This window comes from Carassius gibelio, chromosome B2 (genome assembly GCF_023724105.1).
Source record: "Carassius gibelio isolate Cgi1373 ecotype wild population from Czech Republic chromosome B2, carGib1.2-hapl.c, whole genome shotgun sequence".
Classification (NCBI taxonomy): domain Eukaryota; kingdom Metazoa; phylum Chordata; class Actinopteri; order Cypriniformes; family Cyprinidae; genus Carassius; species Carassius gibelio.
Genome location: NC_068397.1, coordinates 11,901,483 through 11,923,799, shown reverse-complemented (window position 1 = coordinate 11,923,799; position 22,317 = coordinate 11,901,483). Strand labels below are relative to the sequence as shown.

Here is a 22,317-nt window from a genome sequence, read left to right as displayed (position 1 = left end):
GTTTTCTGTTGTATTTATATCTTTTACCATGCTTTTGTATATACTTAACATTTGGAACATGTTACCAAGTTTTTGTTTATATATTGCATCCGCACAATGGCAATAAAGCTATTGACTTCCTCCGAAAGTCATGTTAAATTACACACCTGGACATATTTACTTAATTTAAACTATGGCACACTTCTTATTAACCTGCTATATAGTGGACTTTGGTGTTAGACTGAAACAAGATGATTCAGAAAAACTAATTTAATGTGACAGTTTGCCATGAAAGCAAAAAGAGGTTTCTGAATATCTAAAGATTTATTAAGAATCAATCAATCATACACATTAGAAATCATATAAATTAGTATCATAAAATGTAAAACAAAAATATATACCTAAATACAAAAACACCACTGAAAAGGAGATTTCAAAATCAGTTGGGACATGTTTGATCATACTACTGGACGAACTCAAACAGCTCTACCAAACTGATTCACAACGTTCAGTTGGTTACATGTAACCTTTAGCCTTCATACAAAAATCATCTAGTAGCTCGGGGCAAAATTAATGAATCCGCAGCAGGTTTTGTTCCTCTGACTTCAGGAATATCTTTAGTTGATGGGTCAGGACAGACACAGTACAGTTGCACCTCATCATGTTCCTGCAAGGAAAGCAAAAGTGTTCTTATTATCAATGTTGAAAACAGTTGGGTGCTTAATATTTTTGTCAGAACCATGAACAATAATAATACGTTTAGAAATCTTTGATAAATAAAAAGTAAAAAAAAAAATGTACCATTATAAATGTCTTTACTATTATTGTTTTTGATTAACTCAATGCATGTTTGCTGCATTAAAGTATTAAAAAAGACCTTATATCTTTGAACAGCAGTGTATTTTAAGATATGCTTCAACCATTTTGTCTATATAATGAAAGTCACTAGGGTCCAAAACAACATTGGACCTCATTGACTTTCGTTTTAAGAAAGAAAGAAATGATGACAGAATTGTCATTTTAGGGTGAACTCTCCTTTTAAGCATGAGCGATATTAAGTTAATAAACATTTTAATAAACAACAGATATTATACAAGTGCTTACATGCAGTTATGTTACTTGCCTGTTTTGTGGGTGCTGGTGTCACAGAGGGATTGTTGCTCTTGGAGCGCCAGAGTCTGGTTAACAAACCTCAGCATACCTGACAGAGAGTCTAAATCTGGTTCTTCTGGTTGCTCTTGGTCCAGCATGTATGTGAGAGGATTAAAGGACATGTCTGTAGTGGAGGTGGCCTCATGGGTGCTCAGACCCTGCCAGGTCTGGTCTGGGGATGGGGGCAGCAGCATTGCAGCCTGTACACTGGCTTTCAAACTGTCTGAAAGCTCCACAGATGTGTCAGAGAAGGTGTTCTGCCAGGAGGAGATGCTGGAACGTGCTGAAGTGTTTTTGTGAGAGGGGGATGGGGAGCCGTGAAGAATAGAGTCTTTGAGAGGAGGAGAGGGGGGTGGAGGAGTGCTGGGTTTGTGACGAAGTGTGATGTTGTGTAGATCTGTGGCTCTTTCGAAGCTTGAGAGCTTGGCTTGAAGACGGGTGATCTCTGACTCCTAAGAAAACACAGTACAAGGAGTTAGAGAAAAAGATTATTAAAAATCATACATTAGCTTTGTTCCACAACCTAGTGAGATGTCTACCTAGACAGTTTATTTATTAATTTATATATGTAAAAAAAAAAAAAAAGGGTATACAGTTGGCTTTTAAGGCAAATGTATGCTTAGGATTCAAAGACTGATTATTGTTTACTGTACAGTCCTCAATCCATTTCTCCTGATGTGTTAAAATAGATCCTTTTTAAGTCTCAAAATGAGATTAAATTCTTCCATACTATTTTTCTACACGTTCGTTGTTCACACATTAAGACATAATGGTCATTTTGAATGTATTAATTTTATAGAAATATTTTGTTTGGCTGTTAAAATTGTTTTTTTTTTTTTTAAATATGGCCAATCAGATTCAAGTGTGAACTGGACTCAGCTTTAAGTAGTGTAGTGTTTGCATGAATGATTATTATATATGTTTTATTTTTTTAAGTTATATTTATGGGCTTTTATTTCTTTTTTTGATAGAACAGTAAAGGGCAGACAGGAAAGTATTGGGTGAAGAGACAGTGATGGGATCGGCAAAGAACCTTGAGACGGGAATCAAGGTCTGGTCGCCATGAGCACAGTTGCACTATATATTGGCATACTAAACAAGGCTATTAATGATTATTATATTTTAATAAAAAATTTTTTTTAATAATTTTCATAAATACGGTTTATTTTAACAAATATTATAATAGTAATTTCATTTTGTTAACGTTTTATTAAATAAGAAAAATAAAACAAATACATAATTATTAATAAATTATATATTATATTATCAATTAAATGTATAATTATGTTATTATTATTATTATAAGAATGTATTACAAAATTGTTCTCAAATACTTATACATTTTATTTTACAAACAAACATTAAAATAGTAATATGCATCTTTTTAAATATTTATATTATTATTTTTATTATTACCGGTAGTCATTATAAATTACACAACTTTTGCTCATTACATGCAGCCCTACAAACAAGCACAGTGAAAACAAACAAAACTATTTACTATAGTACACTATTTAATAAAAATAATAATAGTAAAAAAAAATTGATTAGACTGTAATCCAAATTGTACAGCCATACTGCTGCTTGTACATGGCACTTTTCCTCACAGTATAACTCTAGAAATGAACCGTTTTATATGTAAAATATTGGACTTGTCATCAGTCCAAAATGATGGGATAAGTTACAGCATCTATTTGGCAAGCAGTTTTGGAGAATGTATGGATGTTTGATGCAAACATAATATGGAACTGTTGTATGTAGTGGTTTTGTAAGACACCATCCAGTGAGTCGTGCACCTTGATAAGCAGGGTCTCATTAGCATTCTGTAGGAGCTGTTCTTTGCTGTGAAGCTCAGCGTGTAGGCGAGCAGAGGTAGATCTAGCCTCTTCAAGCTGGTCTCGGGCCTGTTGCAGCCGCTGGCTCAGCTGCTCCTGAGAGTTACGCAAGCTGCTAGAAATCTGATCGGACACCTTCAGTAGCTGCCCACGCGTCTGCTGGAGAGCTGAAAGCTGGGAAGCAGAGAGAGAGGGTCAGACCCAGCAAACCAGCTCAACTGTCCCATGACAAATGTTCTGATTCTCCAAACCTCTCTGTGGTGCTCCTCTCTCTGCTGCTCAAGCTCCTGCTGCAGGGAAGTAATGGTGGCCTGGAGTCTGACCTCTGCCTGTGTAGAGTGCTTCTCCATCACAGACATCTCTTCTCGCAGCTTATGAACTTCTTTCTCCTACAGGAAAACAACAAACAGGTTAAGGACCATCAGCCCCTGAGGCATCTGAGAGATAGCTCATTAAAAGGTACCTTTCACTGATCTGCTCAACAATGTACTGACGTGCTACTAAGCCAAAAACTGATGTTACACCATACATGTTATCAAAGTTTAAATCGTAGGCGTGAGATAATGGAATTTTCTGTATAAATCTCTTCATTTTCTCATCAAGTCACACATCCAACTTCAGTGCACACCATACCCACAACACACACTGATAACTGCTAAATTCAGTTTATTAAAATAACTTGTTGTTACATGCAAACCAATAACCAGGCAATGCAAGAAACCTGTGTTTACAAACCCGTGTTTTAAATCACTTGTCTTGAGCTCTATTAGTGTTTGTGCATTATTCCATTGTTTATTCCAATTAATTGAAATCAGTTTAACGCACCACTGAAAACATTAGCTCATCAGACCTTAGCATGTTTTATATTGTTATAAGTATTCTTAATAGTATTCTCATAATTTTTTAATGGAAATGCTGAATGACCAGCAATGTATCATCGCATGTTTTAAGTTTGTACAACTACATCACTAAAGGAGAAGTCCTTTAGCTGTATGAGGATGTACTTTAGAACACAAACAATTTCTAAAGAAATGTTTTGATGAGTTTACATGACCACAAATTGGTTTAAGCATAATTGTTTTAAGAATGTGCATGTAAACAAGTTTAAAGCTGCAGACATTTCACCTTCTGAAGTGCCTGCTGGGTGACTTCATTCATCTGTCTATTTAGAGATTCACAGCGTGTATGTGCTTCCTGTAGCTCCTGCACAGTCTTCTGGAGCTGCTCACGATACACACGCAGCTGCTGGCCATGTTCAAGAGCATCCTGACACACGCACAGACACACAATATAGGTTGAGACTAAACAATGCAATTGAAAGGCTTAGTCTTTTTTTTTTTAACAATTTTCTGACCATACAGCAAGCATGCATACTTGCATAAGATTATGATGAGCTCTAAGACTGATAAAATTATTGTTTGTCAGAATGACATGGCACCCATGATAAAATGAAAAAAGGAAATAAGTCTAACAACGGCCTTTAAAGATAAGTGTTACACAACCTGTTGTGGACTAATTCCTGTATAGCAAGAGTTTATCGTTTTAACACTGTTATTTTCTGCTTGTATCGTAATTTCTTAATCAAATTTTCAGAGGGTTGCTCAGAGTTTTATTATGATTTTCAGGTGAAAATGGGCATGGATCTGGGTATGCTTTTGACAGGATTTGTGAGATTACTCACTTTACTTTCTTAAATACAGGGTTAAAACTTATACTCTCTCCGCAGTCCTCTCTATAGTTCAAACCTGTATAAAAACAGGGTTTGTTTTCTGCTGTAAAGTTGGCCATTTTAACATGGGGAGTCTATGCATCTAGCGGCCAGTCAATGAATTGCAGTTTTAGTCACTTCCGTATAGGCTTCACAAGAGAGCAGGAGGTTTCATTTGGTTCAAATGTTTCATACCATCTCCAGGTCCTCCTTAACCTGAATCTGTGACTTCAGCATCTCCATCCTCTCCATCAAGAACTGCATCTGCCCAGAGAGCCACGAGACCTCATAAGTCAATTTGTCCATTAACAAACTATATATATATACTAAGCATGGTCACTCTCAATGACTCACCTGCTGGTCCTTCTCTCGAAGCTCTTTCTGGCTCTTCTCCAGAGCTCCCTGTAAATACTCCACATTCTTCTCCATCTCCAGTTTATGCTCTTTAATGGCCACGTCCAGCTGTCCCAACTCAAGAGAGAACACAATGCTTTAGAAGAGTTGAGACATGGAGATAATGGAGATCTTGTTTATGTTTATGTGTGGTACCAGCTGCGCTCTCTGCTGTAGCTCCCCCTGCCTTTCTTTCAGAGCACTGTCCAGATCCAGCACCTCATGGTTCCTCTCCTCCAGCTCCCTCTGACTCTCTCTGTAAAACACATCCAATGAGAAACTCATTTATTCATTCAACCATTTATTTTGGTTTGCATTAGATTTTGAATAGATTTTAACAAGGCTAAAGATATGTGCAATTTAAAATACTTGTTTCCCATCCTATATGCAAAGAGAACTATACATATAAAATAATTATTTAAACCATCCTGTGTGGCTTCAATGGGTATTTATTTGATACAGTCAAATAGGCTGATGGGGAGACTGGTCATTATATTGTCAACTGCATTTGATGCAGAAATGACACACTTAATTTTTAACTGGTGACCAGCTACGTCACAGTACGAAAACTACAGATCTTTATGTGCATGAGGTTTTGAATTTGTTCAGTGAGGTACAAAACATAATTTAGCAAATCTGTTACAAACCAATATTAACAGATGCCACAATCCACTGCTAATGTTTTTAAATGTGACTGAGTATCCTTAGCTCTGTTTTGAGTCCAGTGTGCAACATGGGGAACATTGCATACTACAGTTCACAAACACATGATGATAAAGAACATGAACGTAGAGAATCATATATGGTGCGAGTTGTGTGGATGTGTTCTATGATTATCACTTGTTGTCAAAAAGGTATATTTATGAAGAAATCTTTTGATTGTTGTAGTTGTGTAATGACCAGTAGTTGTGTAGCTGGGTAAATGTGGCACATTTCAACAAAATTAATCTTCATGCTGACAAATTCTGTTATGAAGCACTACAGTGGCTTGACTGAATATGTTTGAGGTGTGGTGAAATTGTGAATGTGCTTGTTTTGACCATGATTAGATCAAACTGACAACATTCTGAAGAATGGAATGATTGCTTGAGTTGTAGCCAGTACAGTACTTCTTATGAAGTCTCTGGGGCTTTTGATTGACAATGAGGAATATTGTTACACTTTAGAATAACTCTATAGTGTCATTTATTCCTGTCATAACAAAACTGAAGTTTTAGAAGCCATCACTCCAGGCTTCAGTGTCGCATGACCCTTCAGAAGTCATGCTGCTTAATATTTTCGTGAAAACTCTGAACATGTTTTTTCAGGATATTTTGATGAATAGACCGTTTAAAAGAACAAAATTTATTTGAAATCGAAATCTTTTGTAACATTTCATGCATTTTTACTGTCATTTTTCAATTTAATGCATCGCTAAATAAAAGTGTTCAATTATTGAATTATTGACCCTAAACTTTTAAATGTAACTAAGTATATATAAAAACAAATTTGAATCTATTAATCCCATAGACTACTGTAACACATATATTTATCAATATATGGACACTCATGGTACAAAGACTCAAGTTATATATTAAAAAATAAAAAATAAATTGTACATTTAATCTAAATCAATTAATTTATCACATTATAATACATAACACATTACTAAAAGAAAAAACAATAAATATAAGTTATAATGGCTCATATTTATAATCAAAATAATAGATTTAGACAATTATTATATTAGAGCAGCATAATGTGGTTTGTATTTTCAAAGTGCATATACTATATTTATACATAAATATACCAAAAAACCTTTATGAAATGTCGGAAACTTGGGTTTAGGAAATAAAATGAAAATGGAATGACTTCACAGGTCTCTGCTAAGACATCCACCATTAATGTCCATCAAGAAGAACTAGAGAAAAACCAGGATGCAATATTTACAACAAAATATTTATCCTTTCTTGCATCCCATATAAAAATGGTTTTCTAAAAACACAAAATGTGTTTTTGGGGCCTTTACAGATCCATCATAATCTCTTTCAGTGGCATATAAACAACACAACGTCCTCAGCCAAACATGAGTGAGGATGTTAGAAACCTCAGTAATTCTGCATATCCCATGATGGAAGGACTGCTGTGGCTTCCCAGCAGTCAGAGCAAGGTGGTGGAGCAGCTCACCTGAGCTCAGCAGCTATTTTATCGATTGTTGCTTGCTGTTGGTCTGAAGTCAGCTGTGTCCTCTGCAGCAGGTCTCTGAGCTCCTGCAGGTGGTCCAGGGTATCTGCAAGCTCTCCGCGCACCTCCTGCAACTGTCCCTCCAGCAACTGAGCCCGCTGCAGTGAGTTCCTCCTGTCCATCTCACTGCGATGGAGCTTCTCTTCAAGGTCCACAACTGAGACGCATAGACAAAAAAACATAAGAATATTACTAAAATAAAAATGATTCATTGCATCTTCCTCAGAGTTGTAGCCTAGACTGGACTAGACTATGAGTGTCTCCTTGTGAAGTTCAAAACACATTCGAGTGAGATTTTCTTAAAATTAGGTTTGCAAACCCTAATGAGTGTCTGTTGATAATTCTTAAATTCTTAATTTTTAAGAGGCTTAGGTTTAAGTACAACTCAGACATTTATGCCCATTATAAATTTGTTGGTGGTCACTGGAGCTGCATACCAATTTCACTCTTCTTATCCAGCAGGCCTTTGGTCTCCTTGAGTGACTCCTCCATCTGATTAAGCTGAGAGGCTTTTGTGTTGCTGTCTCTCCTCAAACGCAGCAGCTCCAGCTCCATGTCTGACAGCTCCACTCGACACTTACTCATCTCTGAACTCAGCTGCCTGAAAAACACACAGCTTAACATTACTATCTTTTATTAATGTCCAGTTGTTGTATGGATGTGACTATAGGTAAAAGATAACTGACCTTAAAAGAAATGACAGAAAATCAAGATATGAAAATCCTAGTATTTATGTGAACAGACACTATGTGAAGCACTTTCTTCCTCAGCTAAAATAATTTGCTGTTGCAGTATATATAGAGAAAAAGTTTAGCGGGAGTGGCTAGGGACACAAAGGCTTTGAAACTAAAAAACAGTCATAAGATCCTCTCAAGGGAAAGCCTCAGGCCAAGTCTCATAAAAAAGGTCAGTGTTCCAGCTAATGTAAACTGAAGCCAACAAACATTTTCTAGTAATTTCTTCAGTCATATGCTTTCACACTTGCATAAAAAACACTATGCTTGTATTATACATTTATTTTTTAGAAATTATATTTTATATTTTTGAAAATAGAATAGGGGCAATGGTCTGAAAATACATACTCCGTTTCTTTCTTAAATCGTTATCCAGACCTGGGCTGCGTTCCCCCATAGCATCGTAAACTTAAGTATGTCATAGATCCATTGAAACCACTGGAGCTATGATCAACTTAGGCTTACAATGCTTTTGGGAAACACAGCCCTGAAAAACACTCAAATCAAATTTCATACTTTTCCATGCTGCGTAGAAACCCATAAACCAGTTTTGGATTTCTATTTGCAGTGGTACACAAAAATGACTGCTAAAGAAATATTCCTTCAATACAAAAGGTAAATTAAGGAACTGAAATGCCAGGTGGTCTCACGTTATGGAGCCAGAGAGCTCTGCGGCCTGCCTCTCCTTCTTCTGCACCTCCTGAGTGGCCTCCTCCACCTCTCTCTCCCTTTTCCTCAGAGCCTGAGATAAGGCAGTGCGCTCCTTCTCCAAATCTTGCTCTAACTGGGACACCTGTGAGCGATCAGTAGATATTATCCCACTATCGTTAAAGATTAGTTTATTTTCTAAATGCAGTAAAGTCATGGCCTGTACATTAGCAACAGGGTGAATAATAGGATAATAAGTTGACATGCACTTGCTATTCTGTAAGTATTAAAGGGTTAGTTCACCCAAATATAAAAAATAATGTCATTAATAACTCACCCTCATGTCGATCTTCGGAACACAGTTTGAGATATTTTAGATTTCGTCAGAGAGCTTTCTGTCCCTCCATTGAAAGGAGTCCGATTCAAGAACCGAGAGGGTGATGATACTGCGCATGTGTTGTGTGATTCAGCGTGAAGCAGACTGACACACAACGCATCTGAACCAAACTGATTCTTTTGATGAATGATTCTGAATGGATTCTGTGCTAATGTTATGAGCGCGGGTAAACAAAAGGCTTCATTACTTCAAGCACAAAAGAACCTGTGAACCGTTTTCTTCAACTGGTTTATTTAATCGAACTGTCCGAAAGAACCACGGGTGATGTGAAAACCAATGCAACAGGATCTTGACTCGAGAACGAGTCAATCTTTTGTTCGGTATCTGGCTCGGCTCTCTGTTTATCTTCAGTTCTCTCTTCACAGCAGTTCAGTCAGTGTACTGTTTGAGTACATGAATTAATCCGGAATATTGGCTTATTTTAACTTAGAGGGAGTGTCAGCCACATTAAAAAAAGTTAACAGCTTAAGTAATTTGTGGATTAATGCGTATTGGAGACACAAACCATTTCAAATGATTCAGTTTGATTTGGTGAACTGGTTCAAAAAGATCCGGTTACATCAAGTGATTCATTCGTGATCCGGATATCACTACACTGCAGTGAGCGCGCTAAGAACTGACCCGGAAGAGAAGACAATGCTGAACAAAGTCGTAGTTTTTGCTATTTTTGGACCAAAATGTATTTTCGATGCTTCAACAAATTCTAACTGATCATCTGATGTCTGATGGACTAATTTGATTATGTTTTTATTACCTTTCTGAACATGAACAGTAGACCGTACACACAATTTCAATGGAGGGACAGAAAGCTCTCGGACTAAATCTAAAATATCTTAAACTGTGTTCCGAAGATGAACGGAGGTCTCACTTGTTTGGAACGACATGAGGGTGAGTCATTAATGACATAATTTTAATATTTGGGTGAACTAACCCTTTAAATATCAGTAGAATGACTGAAAAATAAGTGTGATAGTTCATGTAGCTGCAAAGTTACTTCTTAAGCTTTTATAGAATGTGTAAAGTGGACAATCAAAATTACATTACTAAATATTCAATAGTGAAAAAGTTATTGTATTAAAAATATATATATTATAGATATAGATTATTTGGAGTAACCAATAAATATTTTAAAACGAAACCAGAAACATGCTTTAATAAAGTAAATGGGGTCAACTCCCTTTGGAGGTTCAGTACAAAGGTTTTTTTTTACTGGATAAAAGCTTGTTTTATGCTGGAGCAGAACAACCCTTAGGCACAACTATACATATCTTCAAAATAATGAATGACTCTTTTATATATTGATCAGGTATTAACAAGGATGACATTTAAAAATTATACTAATCAGGATAATGATACTGAATATGCAAAAATTATCAGACCGGAATGATATATGATACAGAGTTTGATCAGTTACTCAGATCAGAATTGATTCTATAGTTTTCTTATAATAAAAAGTGCCTGCTTGTCAGAATATATGCAATTGATTTTAGTTTTTCAGTTTTTTGTTTTTACGTGAAGCCTAACAATGTAACCTAAATGTGTTTTTTTGATAGTGATATAAGGTGAGCTTTAGGATATTACACACAATGATCATATAGCTTAATTTTGCATGAAGCAAGCATACCCAGACATGTGGATAGTCATGGGTCTTGTACAAATTTAAAAAAAGAAAGCGGTAGCACAGACCACAGCATGTACCTGACCCATTTAAATTCTACACAGAATGCTGAATTTAAAGCTCATTCAACATTGATGAGTAGACTAGTTTATCTAGATTAAAAACACATCTCTTTCGCCAAGCATTCGAATAATGTATCTTTTTAATTGTGAGTGTAGTTGCATCTGTTCAAAGTTGCATTTTTATTCATTAGCTTGGGTTAAACTAATTTTACTTTGTTGGATCAGCAGCTATGCTAATGATGTCTGTATTTTGTTTCTATGTTTCGCCACGGGATTTACATCCCGTGGTAACTAGGATTTAAACAAGCTCCAGTCTGGATCCAGAACACCTGAGAAGAGATGATGCTGACCCTCAGAGGACCTCAGATGATGCTAACCTTGAATCAACAAACAGAACTAACAATTATTGCTAAATGTGTGACTGAATCATATAATAACTTAATTAATAATATTGATAGTTCATCGTCTAGCTGACTACGTCTTGTATTATTATTATTATTTTTATTTTTTCTAAAATCCTGTCAAATGTGCACAAACTACTAGCTACTACTAAATATTGTAACATAATTTTCTGTAAAGTTGCTTTGTAACGATTTATTTTGTAAAAAGCGCTATACAAATAAACTTGAATTGAATTGAATTGAATTGAACTAGTTAATGCTGGGGCCAGAATAACCATTACTAAAAATTACTAACCATTACTGCAATAGCAATTTCACATTAAATCTAAAAATCTAAAGGGAGATCTAAACGAGAGCGACAAACACAGGTCTATGCAGAAATCTAATGATTAAGATGCTCCACAGAAAACCAGACTAAGTCTTTGCATTGCCTTCCTTTTGATATCCACATTATGAAAGTGTGGATGAACTTTATTTTTAATGAAGTTCCAGAATGCATCAGTAAGAACTTGGTCCTTTGTTCACTTCATTTTACAGTGGATTAGAATACACACAAAGCACAATTCAACCAGGACTTTCAGAAAGATTGAAACTAAAAGACGATGATGTGCCGACTATATTGGATTCTACAGTAATGTCGCACCACACAAGTGTGTGTAGCTGTGGTCACTATTGCTTTGCCTGTTATTACAGATCAATTGATATGTACTGTATATATGTAGTATTGATTATTATAGAGTATTTATGTGTTTTGAACCTAAATGACAGCAGCGTCTATCTATGAAAGATGTATCGAAATTCACTAATATTTCCTGGTTTTCCAGAGCCATGGGAACCCAGCTGTGTGTACCTGGCTCTGCAGCTGACTCTGGCTTTCCTCCAGCTGTGCGATGCGTAATGTGCTCTCCTGCAACATGGTGTGCTGGTTCTGGATAGAGTGCTGAAGCTGCAGGTTCTCCTCACTGGAGCTCTGATAAGCCATGCATTTCCTCTTCAGCTCTTCCTGCAGCTGTGACAGCTGATAAAAATGCTACAATGAGTAATACATTAGCCAAAAGGAGCTTCTAACTGTCATTCAACTAATGTTCCCCCAGGAAGAGGAAGTGACTGACCTCACTGTTCTTCAGCTCCAGTTGTCTATCATGTTGTTTCTTTACCTCCTCCATCTGCTGGAGGTAATGACTCCGCTCCTCTTTACAGGAGGACAGTTCAGTCTGCAGGTTCCTAACCTAGAAAGAAACAAAACAGAAATGACAACCTAACCAATTCAATTATGGGACAATAAATCTCATGAGCTTTGGTTCTATATCTCAACAGCTGCATAATAATCAGCGTATGCACTTGTTGGCTAGAAAATACTTTCTGTTTTGAGGACTGAATGATGGTTAGGTCATTTTAAATATCAACACTGACAGGTTCTGTCAATAAAAATGTGGCTTTGTAATGTTACAGCAGAAATAAGGAAATACATTTGAATATCGTTTTGTAAAATGGGGGGGTTTGAGACAAAAAGGATGAGAACCACTGCTTTAGAAAAAGCAATACAATACCATACTCCTGTTCTGTTCACAGTGCTGAGTAGACAACAAAGTAAAAAACAGTTAGTCAGTCTCACCACTGAAGCAGAGTCAGCAGCTTGCTCTTCAACATTTCTAAGTGCCTCTTCACTGCATTTAGATTTTGCCTCAAAATCCTGTCCAAGGAATTAAGACATTTTCAGAGAGAGATTTACACAAACCCACAACATTCACAGTTAATGCCTCTCAGTGCAGTCCAGAAGTCTGAGTAAAGTAAAAAATTTAATGAATTTAATAATTAAATTCCCGTGGCTCATTGGTAGAGCATTGCATTAGCAGCGCAAAAGGTCATGGGTTCAATTCCCAGGGAACACATACTGAAAAAAAAAAAACCTGAGTGCACTCTAAGTCGCTTTGGATAAAAGTGTCTGCTAAAGGCATTAAATGTAAATGTAATAAAAATTCGTTTTTTTTTTTTTTCATTACAAACTAATTTAAAGTGCTTCAAGGGAGATCATGTCTACACATGATCAAGATCACAAATTGAATTTGATTACTGACAAATCAGTAGTCAAATTCCCTCTTAATTTAAAGGTAGGGTGGGCCAGTGGTTTTCAAACCCTGGGTTGGGAATGAAAAATGAAACTTTTATAATGAAACAAACAAACAACAAAAAGAAAGTACTCTGCAGCCGCCTCACAGCAGACTCCACTGCATATTTGTGTTCACGCACTAGAGAGCATCAAATATTTATATCTAAGTGTTTTTGTATCATTGAACATTTTAGCCAATCAAAGACATATCTGTTGATTTGTGGAACACAATGGCCAATCAGAAGTGTTTCAGTTCCACATATCGCTCAAAACAATGGAGTTTTTTGGTTTAGTCCAGACTCTGGAGTTCTGCAAGCTTGCAAATCCCCTCATTAAAACGTTGTATATCTCTTTATTTTTGGAAAATGTTAGAATTTGACATCTGTTCTGTAAAGGAATCTTTTTATTTTCCCATTCTGGCTTGGCCTGCTAGTACAATAGTCACGCCTCAAACCTTGCTATTGGCTGAACAAAGGTAGGCAAATAAGGCACATAGAACAACATATCAATGCATTCGGAACAATTCAAATTGAGATTTTTAATGTATTCTCAGAATATGGAAACCCACTGTATTCATGGAATGAGTATGCAGCGAGATCTGACCTCAGTGAGCTTATCTACAACAGCCTGTAGAAGATCAGCTCTCTGCTGTGACTGCTGCTTCTCTGTGTGAAGATCAGTCATATTTTGTTCTAGTTCCTCAAGTTCAGTCTGTTTCTGAGCCAGAGACAACTGTAGCTGAAACACACACACACGGTTTTAACTTTTTTTTTTTTTTTTTTTACAAGTTCAATAAAATTACAACTGCACAATAGCATACATACCACCTCAATTCTATCCTCTAGTTCTTTGCATTTGTGTGACTGTGTCGTTTTGACTTTCTCTATAGTCTGCTGATACTCCCTCTGTTTCTTGTTCAAGACCGACTGGTAGTGCTGAATACTGCTGGCCTTTTCCTAATGTAACACAGAAACGGAGTATAGATTTGCTGTTTTATCTTGAAATCATTACTTGCTTTGTATGTATACGTTACCAGAAGGTCTTGTTCAAGCTGGCTGGTCTTCATTACAGCCTGTGAATAAGCAGCACTCTTCTCCTGCAGCTGTTTCTCCAGGACAGTCACACGCAAACTCTTCTTTTTTAGCTTATAAACAGAACATTGCTCAGTTAGATTAATACACTTCTAGAAAATTCAAAACAATAAATTACTGAATCTGGCATAAAATCAAGTTGTGTTCACATTTTGATTTCATGGAGACTTTTAACATACTCGTCCCAAACATTTGAACGGTAGTACATGCCATTGCATATGTTTAATTGGTTAATATTTAATGAATAATGAAATACTTTCTGCACTGGTAGTTGAATTTCACTTCTAAAGTAGTACATACAGTCAAATGTTAAAAAAACAGATTACAGATTACATTACATAATTTTTTATTATAAATGAATTACAAGACTTTATTATATTATCAAGCAGAAGTTTCCAAAAGCAGTGCCTAAACATACAAACAAACATTTTTTTCACTGCTTCAAGTTCAAACATGCAGCCAGCAAAGACAATTAAATAAAAAAAATGTCATGGTACCCCACAAAACTACAGTGACACTGTTCTGGTACAGGAAACACTGATTTGAAGGGTCACAAACCTCTTTCTCTAAGGAGGTGGCCTGTGTAGCCTTTTCCAGTAGCTGGTTGTGGACCTGCCGGTAGTGAGAGGATCTCTCTGTGATGGAGGTCTGCAGTGAGGAAATCTCCTCCTGGGCTCTAGTCAGTCTCTCTTGTAGGCCCTGTGCGGCACTGGCATGCCGGGTCTTCTCCCTCTCAACCGTCTGAAGCACCGCCAACAGTTTCTGATAACGTTCACCTATATGAACAGGGGGAAAGATTAAAGTAACAATATAGCCGTGTTTCCACCACAGGAACTTTACCCAGGAACTAGGGACTTTGGCCTGGTACTTGGTGTGTTTCCACCGCAGGAACCAGGAACTAAATAAAGTTCTGGGTAAAATAATGCCCTTCAGAAAGTCTCTGCTGGCGAGTTGGTACTTTTTCAAAGTTCCGGAACTTTCGGGGCTAAACATCCTGATTGGTTGAGTTCACGCAGCACTGGTTGAGTTCAACCACCATTTATTCGGATCAACATTTTCAAAATATTACTGTTATTGTGTCATGAAATGTAATTTTAAAAGTATTTCAGGCGAAAATGTAGTTGTTTAAAACTCAAATCTATGTTTTATTTATAAAGACAGCGCCTATTTAAAAATGCGTTCCGCCGATCTCGTAAACGGTGAGCTCCACTCGATCAGCGGGAGCTCAGTGATCATCTATCTGCCAAGAAGCAGTCTCACCTCGGATAGACCTTCTGATATGTGCCGCTGGCTCTGATGCCTCTTTAGTGGTTAAACACAAAATATAATTCAGCTGCGGGGTAAATCTTACAGGTTTTCTTGGTCTGTATTCAATTTATCTCTATGTCAAAATGAAAATAAAAAAGGCAAATTTATATAATATTTAGTTTAATTGTAATGGCTGCATATACACATATCCCTGAACTAAGTAAATTTCTGCAGCTGTTATTATGCTTAAATGAAAACCAAAGGAGGCAGTGGTATTTGATATCCTATTTCGTTTTATTGTAAAGAGGAAAATTACAGGATTCGCGTCGTTGCGGACATCACACTCCCGAGACGAATGCACAAAGTCTGAACTAACTACGAAAGTATAGTGAAGTGAAAGTGAAGTGACATTCAGCCAAGTATGTTGACCCATACTCAGAATTTGTGCTCTGCATTTAACCCATCCGAAATGCACACACATTGCAGTGAACACACACACACACACACACACTGTGAGCACACACTCGGAGCAGTGGGAAGCCATTTATGCTGCGGCGCCCGGGGAGCAGTTGGGGGTTCGATGCCTTGCTCAAGGGCACCTAAGTCGTGGTATTGAAGGTGGAGAGAGAGCCGTTCATGCACTCCCCCCACCCACAATTCCGTCCGGCCCGAGACTAGAACTCACAACCCCTTGAATGGGAGTCCAACCCTCTAATGCGGAAACGCGGCATATGTCCAGTAAAATAATACAAAATACACAAAAATGCATGAATAAATGAAAGTGGACAGTCTTGGGAAGGCAGCAGTACCCTATGCTGAGAGTTATATGCTCACCAGGTTTGTGTTTGAGAGATTCAGTAGTGCTTGTGTAAGACAAGTCAGGCAGCAAACAAGGGTTCACACACAGTGCCCCCTCCCGATTCTGAAACACAAGTCATTCCACAATCATGAAGAGAACTGTTTTTGCAAATAAAACAAAAATCAGTGAAGTCAAATTATGTTTTAGACTCCATAACTTTCAATGACTGAAATTATAACCAATATCTTGTTTTTGATTCACAGAATAAAACAGTCATACAGTTTTGAGACTTCATGAGGGTAAGTAAAGGCCAGTTCACACCAAGAATTATAACTATAACAATATAGTTATGACAACGCAGAAAAGAGCAGAAGAGAGTGTACACCACATCTACAACCATAAAAACACAGAGGACTGGTGGAATCACATTCAGAATGATTTTTTTCAGCTGATCATTGACAGCCATTCAGAATCCATTCTGCTTTAAAGTGCTCAAGCATAGTGACATATAACACTATCATCAGTTGGTGTAGACACTAATATATCTACCACTACAGTTATCGTTCTTGGTGTAAACATGCCTTAAATGAGGACAGAACTTTCATTTTTAGGTGAATTATCCCTTTAAACATGCAAAATGTAATTACTTTCATGTAGGGTGTGTGTGTGTGTGTGTGTGTTTAATGAGCACCTCTCTCAGATGTAGCAAGTCCAATATGCTCTCTAGGCTGGTCAGCTCGGCTCTGTCCTGTTCTTTCTCTCTGTGGGCATGAGCCACCCTCTGCTCCTGACATGCCGTGAGAAGCCGCAGGTCCTCGTTCTCTTTCCTCAGCCCTGCCATCTGCTGCAGCTGAGCCTCTTTCTCTGCTAGCTCCCTCTGTAGCTGTTTCAGCTGATCTGAGAGCTGCTGAACCTGAGACTGCAGCTGCACATGCTCAGTGGACAGAGACTCAGAGCGGCTGTGAACCTCCTTCAGCTCACTGATCAGAAAACAGAAAGAGCAGTAACTAGCATGAGCAGTTTACCTTTTCCAAACAATACCTTATCCAACTGGTCAAATAATCAGTTTGTTTACTGATTAACATATTAGATGAAATGCGTATTAGTTGCGATGACATCAATGGAATTTTAATTTTCACTTGCACAGTGCCCCCTCAAATTTCAGAGATAATTGGATATAAAATGCAGCTTCCAAAGAACAAAAACAAAAAAAAAAAGCCAAATAATATTTTTTTATATTTGATACGATCACACCAGTGTGATTAGATCGTTCAGTACGTCACGGCATCAGCTGCTTAATTTAAAAGTGTTCGCTGGCTGGCGCTGAGCCAGAGACAGACGTGTTTGTACAGCGCTGCAAGATAACCAATCACACATGACTCTGTAGAGCTTATGAATGCAATGGCCAATCAGAGATGTTCAAATGTGCCATCGCTGAAACACGTTGCTTTGCTCACATCTGAAACAACAAAGTCAAGTCACCTTTATTTATATAGTGCTTTAAACAAAATACATTGCATCAAAGCAACTGAACAACATTCATTACGAAAACAGTGTGTCAATAATGCAAAATGACATTTAAAGGCAGTTCATCATTGAATTTAGTGATGTCATCTCAGTTCAGTTTAAATAGTGTCTGTGCAATCCAAAGTGCAGATGTGCGTACGAATGTAAGGTATTCATTTCACAGTGTAAACAGCCTTAGTGATTTTAATGGGAGTTTTTGAGAGTGCCTGAACTCTGGATAGAGTGAATGGAAATATTCCATATTGATAATGTAAATGTTCTTAAATGTCCTAAATGTGTTCTAGTTAGTAACTTACAATATTGCTATTAAATTCACATTAAATACAAAGTCAGTCAAATTAAAAAATATTTTATGGCATGCCAACCATATCTGGTACTTAAGTAAAAAGTCAGGGTTTTATGTGTAGTTAATAGATTACACTATTAGTCTACTTTGCCCATCACCATTTACTTATTAATTAACAATCTATGAAGGTGCAAAACGTGTTTACTTTCATATATTTGAGAATCAAGATATTTCCTGATACAGTTAGTACGTTTGGAATTGTTTTGAATAAAAATGAAAAATAAATAAAACATAAGCCTATAGGAATATCAGTTATACAGTGTTATCATGGCTGCTGTGTCACATGAAAAGCATGATCCCCCCACCCCCACTCGCACATGCCCCCTCAAAAATCATAAGTGCTTGACACCCCTGTCAGCACCCCAAAGTTAGTACAAAACAAGATCTGGATTTCATTCAGCAAATATGATGCAGAGTGGTATTATGATTTGTTTGTATTCACTTTCCCTTTTAAATCTACTATACATAATTGTGACTTCATTTCATTATTAAGAATTTCATAATCATTAAAATACTGAAATAATGATCTAAGTAGTTTGGGTCAGTGTTGTGAAATAACTTAACATATAATATACATTAGTTACCATTCAAAAGTTTAGGGCCCTAAGAGTTTTGTTCAGCAAAGACACATTAAATTGTTAAAAAGTGACAGTAAAGACATTTCTAATGTTACAAAAGATTTTTGTTTCAGAAAGATGTTTAAATATACACTTTCTATGAATCAAATAATATAAAAAAGTCTACTATTACTGGTATTTTGACATTATATTAACTATCATTGATGAATGATCTTCACATCTCCACAACATAAATCAGCATATAATTTATATCAGTATATAACATGGTCTCTTACCAGATGTTGTGACGTAGACCATCCTTCTCTCTCTCCAGCTCAGCACACTTCCTCTCCAGCTCCTCTCTCTCTCTGTCACACTCCATCAGGCTGACTTTCAGCTGGCCCTCATTCGCCAACACCTTCAGCAAATACAGGATATGCATGATACATACAGCAGCAAAAGAAGTCATTACTGAATGATTTCTATGTCAGTTTAAGATTCCTACGTTATATTACCTTCCTGAGTTTTTCAGAAACATCCTCTTTGTATTCTTTAAAGGTCACTGTGAGCTTCTCTGCATTTCGAAGTGCTTGGTTTCTTTGCTGCTCAGCACTTAGAAGGAAACATTTTTCAGGAATTTAAGTTGTGTGCTTTCAGGAATTACAAAAAGACTTCTTATAAATGTGAGATAGTTCCAGCTTTAAGTGATTACTGTTCCCAGGATGAATTAGTCTAATGTTTTCATTAATGTATTTTATCTTGTACCGTTTTCCCAGACGTGTTCTTTCAGCTAACTCCGCTTTAACAACCCTCAGCTCATCTCTGAGCTTCTCCACCAGCCGGTTACTCTGCATCACTGTCTGTTCACTTTCTTCCAACTTCTGCTCTGCAGCCCTGAAGTAACAAGAACATGCTGCTCCAGATTTCTGCCACAAAAGAATCAGATTTTTCAAGGAGGATGTAAGTGATAGAGAAGATGAACCTACTCTAAAGCTTTGGTCTGGGTTTCTAGTTCTGCCTCAAGACCCAGAATCTGCTCCTTCATGTGAGACACACTGGAGGTCCTGGCTCCCAAAGTGGATCCCAGCAGACGCATCTATACAAACAAACATCAAATAACAATATAACCAGAGAGATTTCAATATTCATTTGATGGCAACTTTAAGGTTTCAGAGTGATTTTAAAAGATGTTGCTAAGCTGTTTGTATGGTGTTAAAAATTGTACGTAATGTATGTAAATTGTATATGAAATCTACTTCATAACTCATGAATGTGCCAAGGACTGCTTGGGTGGATGTTCAGATTTAATTTTTTAGTAAACAAAAATTTTAACTACTGCCTGTTTCCAACACAGAATAAACATATGGCTTCAGAAGACTGTGAATACAGAGTCCAAATTGTATGGATTACGTCTATAATACTTTTATATTTATAGTTAAATTGCAGTTTCAAAGAACCAGTCCTCATTCACTTTCATTTTTAAGGAACACTGGCCAGGATATTCTCCTTTTGTGATCTATAGAGTAACAATGTAAAGGATGACACATTTTTATTTTTTACCTGCAATTTGTTAAAATCTCTTATGCAAAGTATAAACATTGTAATAGTGATGCTTGATTTATTAAACACCACTAATTAAAACAAATGATGTTCAATTAGTACAACATGCTATCAACACATTGTAAAAATAAACACAATAAACACAAGTAATCACAAGGTTGGGGTCAGTAAGAAATGCTGTAAGAAGTTGGAGTCAGTAAGAAAAAAACATTTATTCAGCGTGAAAGATTACTTTTTTTTTTAAGTGTCAGTACACAAATTTATAATGTTACAAAAGATTTTTATTTTAAATAAATCCTGTATAAAATGTATGAGGGTTAAATTATATACATACTATATAGAATATATAATATTAATTTAATAATAATGTTTCCTACCACAATGATTTCTGATGGATCATGACACTGAAGAAATAATAAATTACGCTTATTTTAAAATATATTAAAATGGTTCTTTTAAATTGTAATAATATTTCACAATATTAAAAAAACTAACCTTCCCCAAGTTTATGAACAGAAGCATACCTCTTAAATAACTCAGCAGGAACCCAACACACATCATAGCCAGTAGCTATGTGAATAGCATTACCTTGGACTTTGAGCTGACTAACTCAAGCTGAGAAGCTTCTATGTCACTGATGAGCTGCCTGTTCTCCATGGCCAGAGAAGTGTTTTCCTGCCTGATGGTGTTAAGCTTCCTCCGGAGTACAGACATCTCGGTCTCCATGTCTCTGTCTGACTACAAATGAACACAAAAAACACAGCTCAAATAACGCAAAAACCTTTCAAATCAGTGGGTTTTGGGGGTCTATTTTTTCAGCAACACTTTAGTTAATTTATTTGCTATATCTTTACAGCATCTTACCCTGCAGTCACTAATGGATACACATGCACACGGCCTCTGCTCAGGGTGTGAATATGCTCCTCTTGGTTGACCAGGATCAGGACTCTGAAGGTCTTCTAAAGTAAGACGACCTGGGAATCCGTCCACAGCACTACTGTTATTATCCTCACCAGTGATATCATTTCCTGATTGACTGAAATGAGTGCCAGAAATTTTTTTTTTTTCAATTATGAAATGCAAATAATACAAGAAATGCCATAATGCTTAGCTACTGTATAATATCACAGTAATTATTTACAAAAATGACCAAAACAAACAACATTTAAAATTACATGGGTCAAAGAGCCATTTCTAATAAAACCTAAGAAGGGACACAAAACTGCATCTTGAATCATATCTGAAGGAACTATCATCAAGTAAAACCAACAATGCATTTCAGCAATCCTCAACTAAAGTTGTTCTAAAATGCCTCACCTCAGTTGTTCCCCCAGTGACTGCAGGTTTTTCTCTGTTAATCGCAGCTGATTTCTCAAGGAAACAACATCGTCTACCAGCCCCTTGTTGTCTTTGAACATTAGTGATTGTTATGAAGAGCCCTGCAAATAAAGATTATCTTCGTTAATTAGAGTTGGCTAAAAACTAACATTAAACTCACACCATAGTTCTTGCTTTAAACACTTTCTTATTTTAATTTACAGCTTTGTCTATTGATGGTTATGAGTAATGAGTTATCATACCTAACGTTACCTTACACTCAAGTGATTTGGCTTCATTTCATGTATTCAACAGGTTGTCAAGGAACAAACGTCAACTCTATCACAATTGTTTAGCTCTCCGCTGCTTTTCGGTGGGTAATTGACGAGATATTTCTATACTGGTGAATATCTGCTCATCAGCATATTCAAAACTGCAGTTTTGTGCAGAAAACGCCTGTTTTGTTGTTTTCAGTTAGCCTAGCATTCACTGCATTGAGATCTAAACAAAACGCGCTGCCATCGTCGCTTCAGTTGATTGGCTGAGACGAAAAACCGTCCTCAACAGTCGTGACGTAATACTGAGGCGCCAGGGGCGCGAATGACAGCGCGA

General features: G+C 36.7%; 1 protein-coding gene across 3 annotated transcripts; it reads right to left on the bottom strand.

Moving 5' to 3' along the window:
* Positions 1-284: 284 nt before the first annotated feature.
* ccdc18 (coiled-coil domain containing 18) lies at positions 285-22,281 on the bottom strand. 3 transcript variants are annotated; one of them, XM_052547875.1, is made up of 28 exons: positions 21,969-22,281; positions 21,706-21,827; positions 21,253-21,424; positions 20,977-21,126; positions 19,815-19,924; positions 19,594-19,722; positions 19,344-19,440; positions 19,125-19,246; positions 17,090-17,378; positions 16,434-16,521; positions 14,910-15,127; positions 14,294-14,404; positions 14,085-14,216; positions 13,864-13,998; positions 12,766-12,843; positions 12,263-12,379; positions 12,001-12,168; positions 8,675-8,817; positions 7,728-7,891; positions 7,234-7,447; positions 5,224-5,323; positions 5,029-5,145; positions 4,870-4,938; positions 4,092-4,232; positions 3,218-3,355; positions 2,928-3,140; positions 1,103-1,583; positions 285-646 (listed from the first exon to the last, which is right to left on the bottom strand). In XM_052547875.1, exons 2-28 carry the CDS (start codon positions 21,804-21,806, stop codon positions 639-641), a joined length of 4,005 nt encoding a protein of 1,334 aa, XP_052403835.1. In that variant the 5' UTR covers positions 21,807-21,827; positions 21,969-22,281; the 3' UTR covers positions 285-638. The 3 variants fall into 3 exon arrangements, with proteins under 3 accessions (XP_052403835.1, XP_052403836.1, XP_052403837.1); XM_052547876.1 differs by having other exon boundaries at positions 21,979-22,281; XM_052547877.1 differs by lacking the exon at positions 21,969-22,281 and having other exon boundaries at positions 21,253-21,362.
* Positions 22,282-22,317: the final 36 nt, after the last annotated feature.

What these genes read in the sequence shown, in the direction of transcription:
- ccdc18 (XM_052547875.1), bottom strand. Translation starts at nt 21,806, where the DNA reads ATGTTCAAAGACAACAAGGGGCTGGTAGACGATGTTGTTTCCTTGAGA. An exon ending in CTGCTGACTCTGCTTCAGTG is followed by an intron (nt 12,380 to 12,765) that starts GTGAGACTGACT and finishes GTTTCTTTCTAG; the next exon opens with GTTAGGAACCTGCAGACTGA. An exon ending in GGATAAGAAGAGTGAAATTG is followed by an intron (nt 7,448 to 7,727) that starts GTATGCAGCTCC and finishes TATGCGTCTCAG; the next exon opens with TTGTGGACCTTGAAGAGAAG.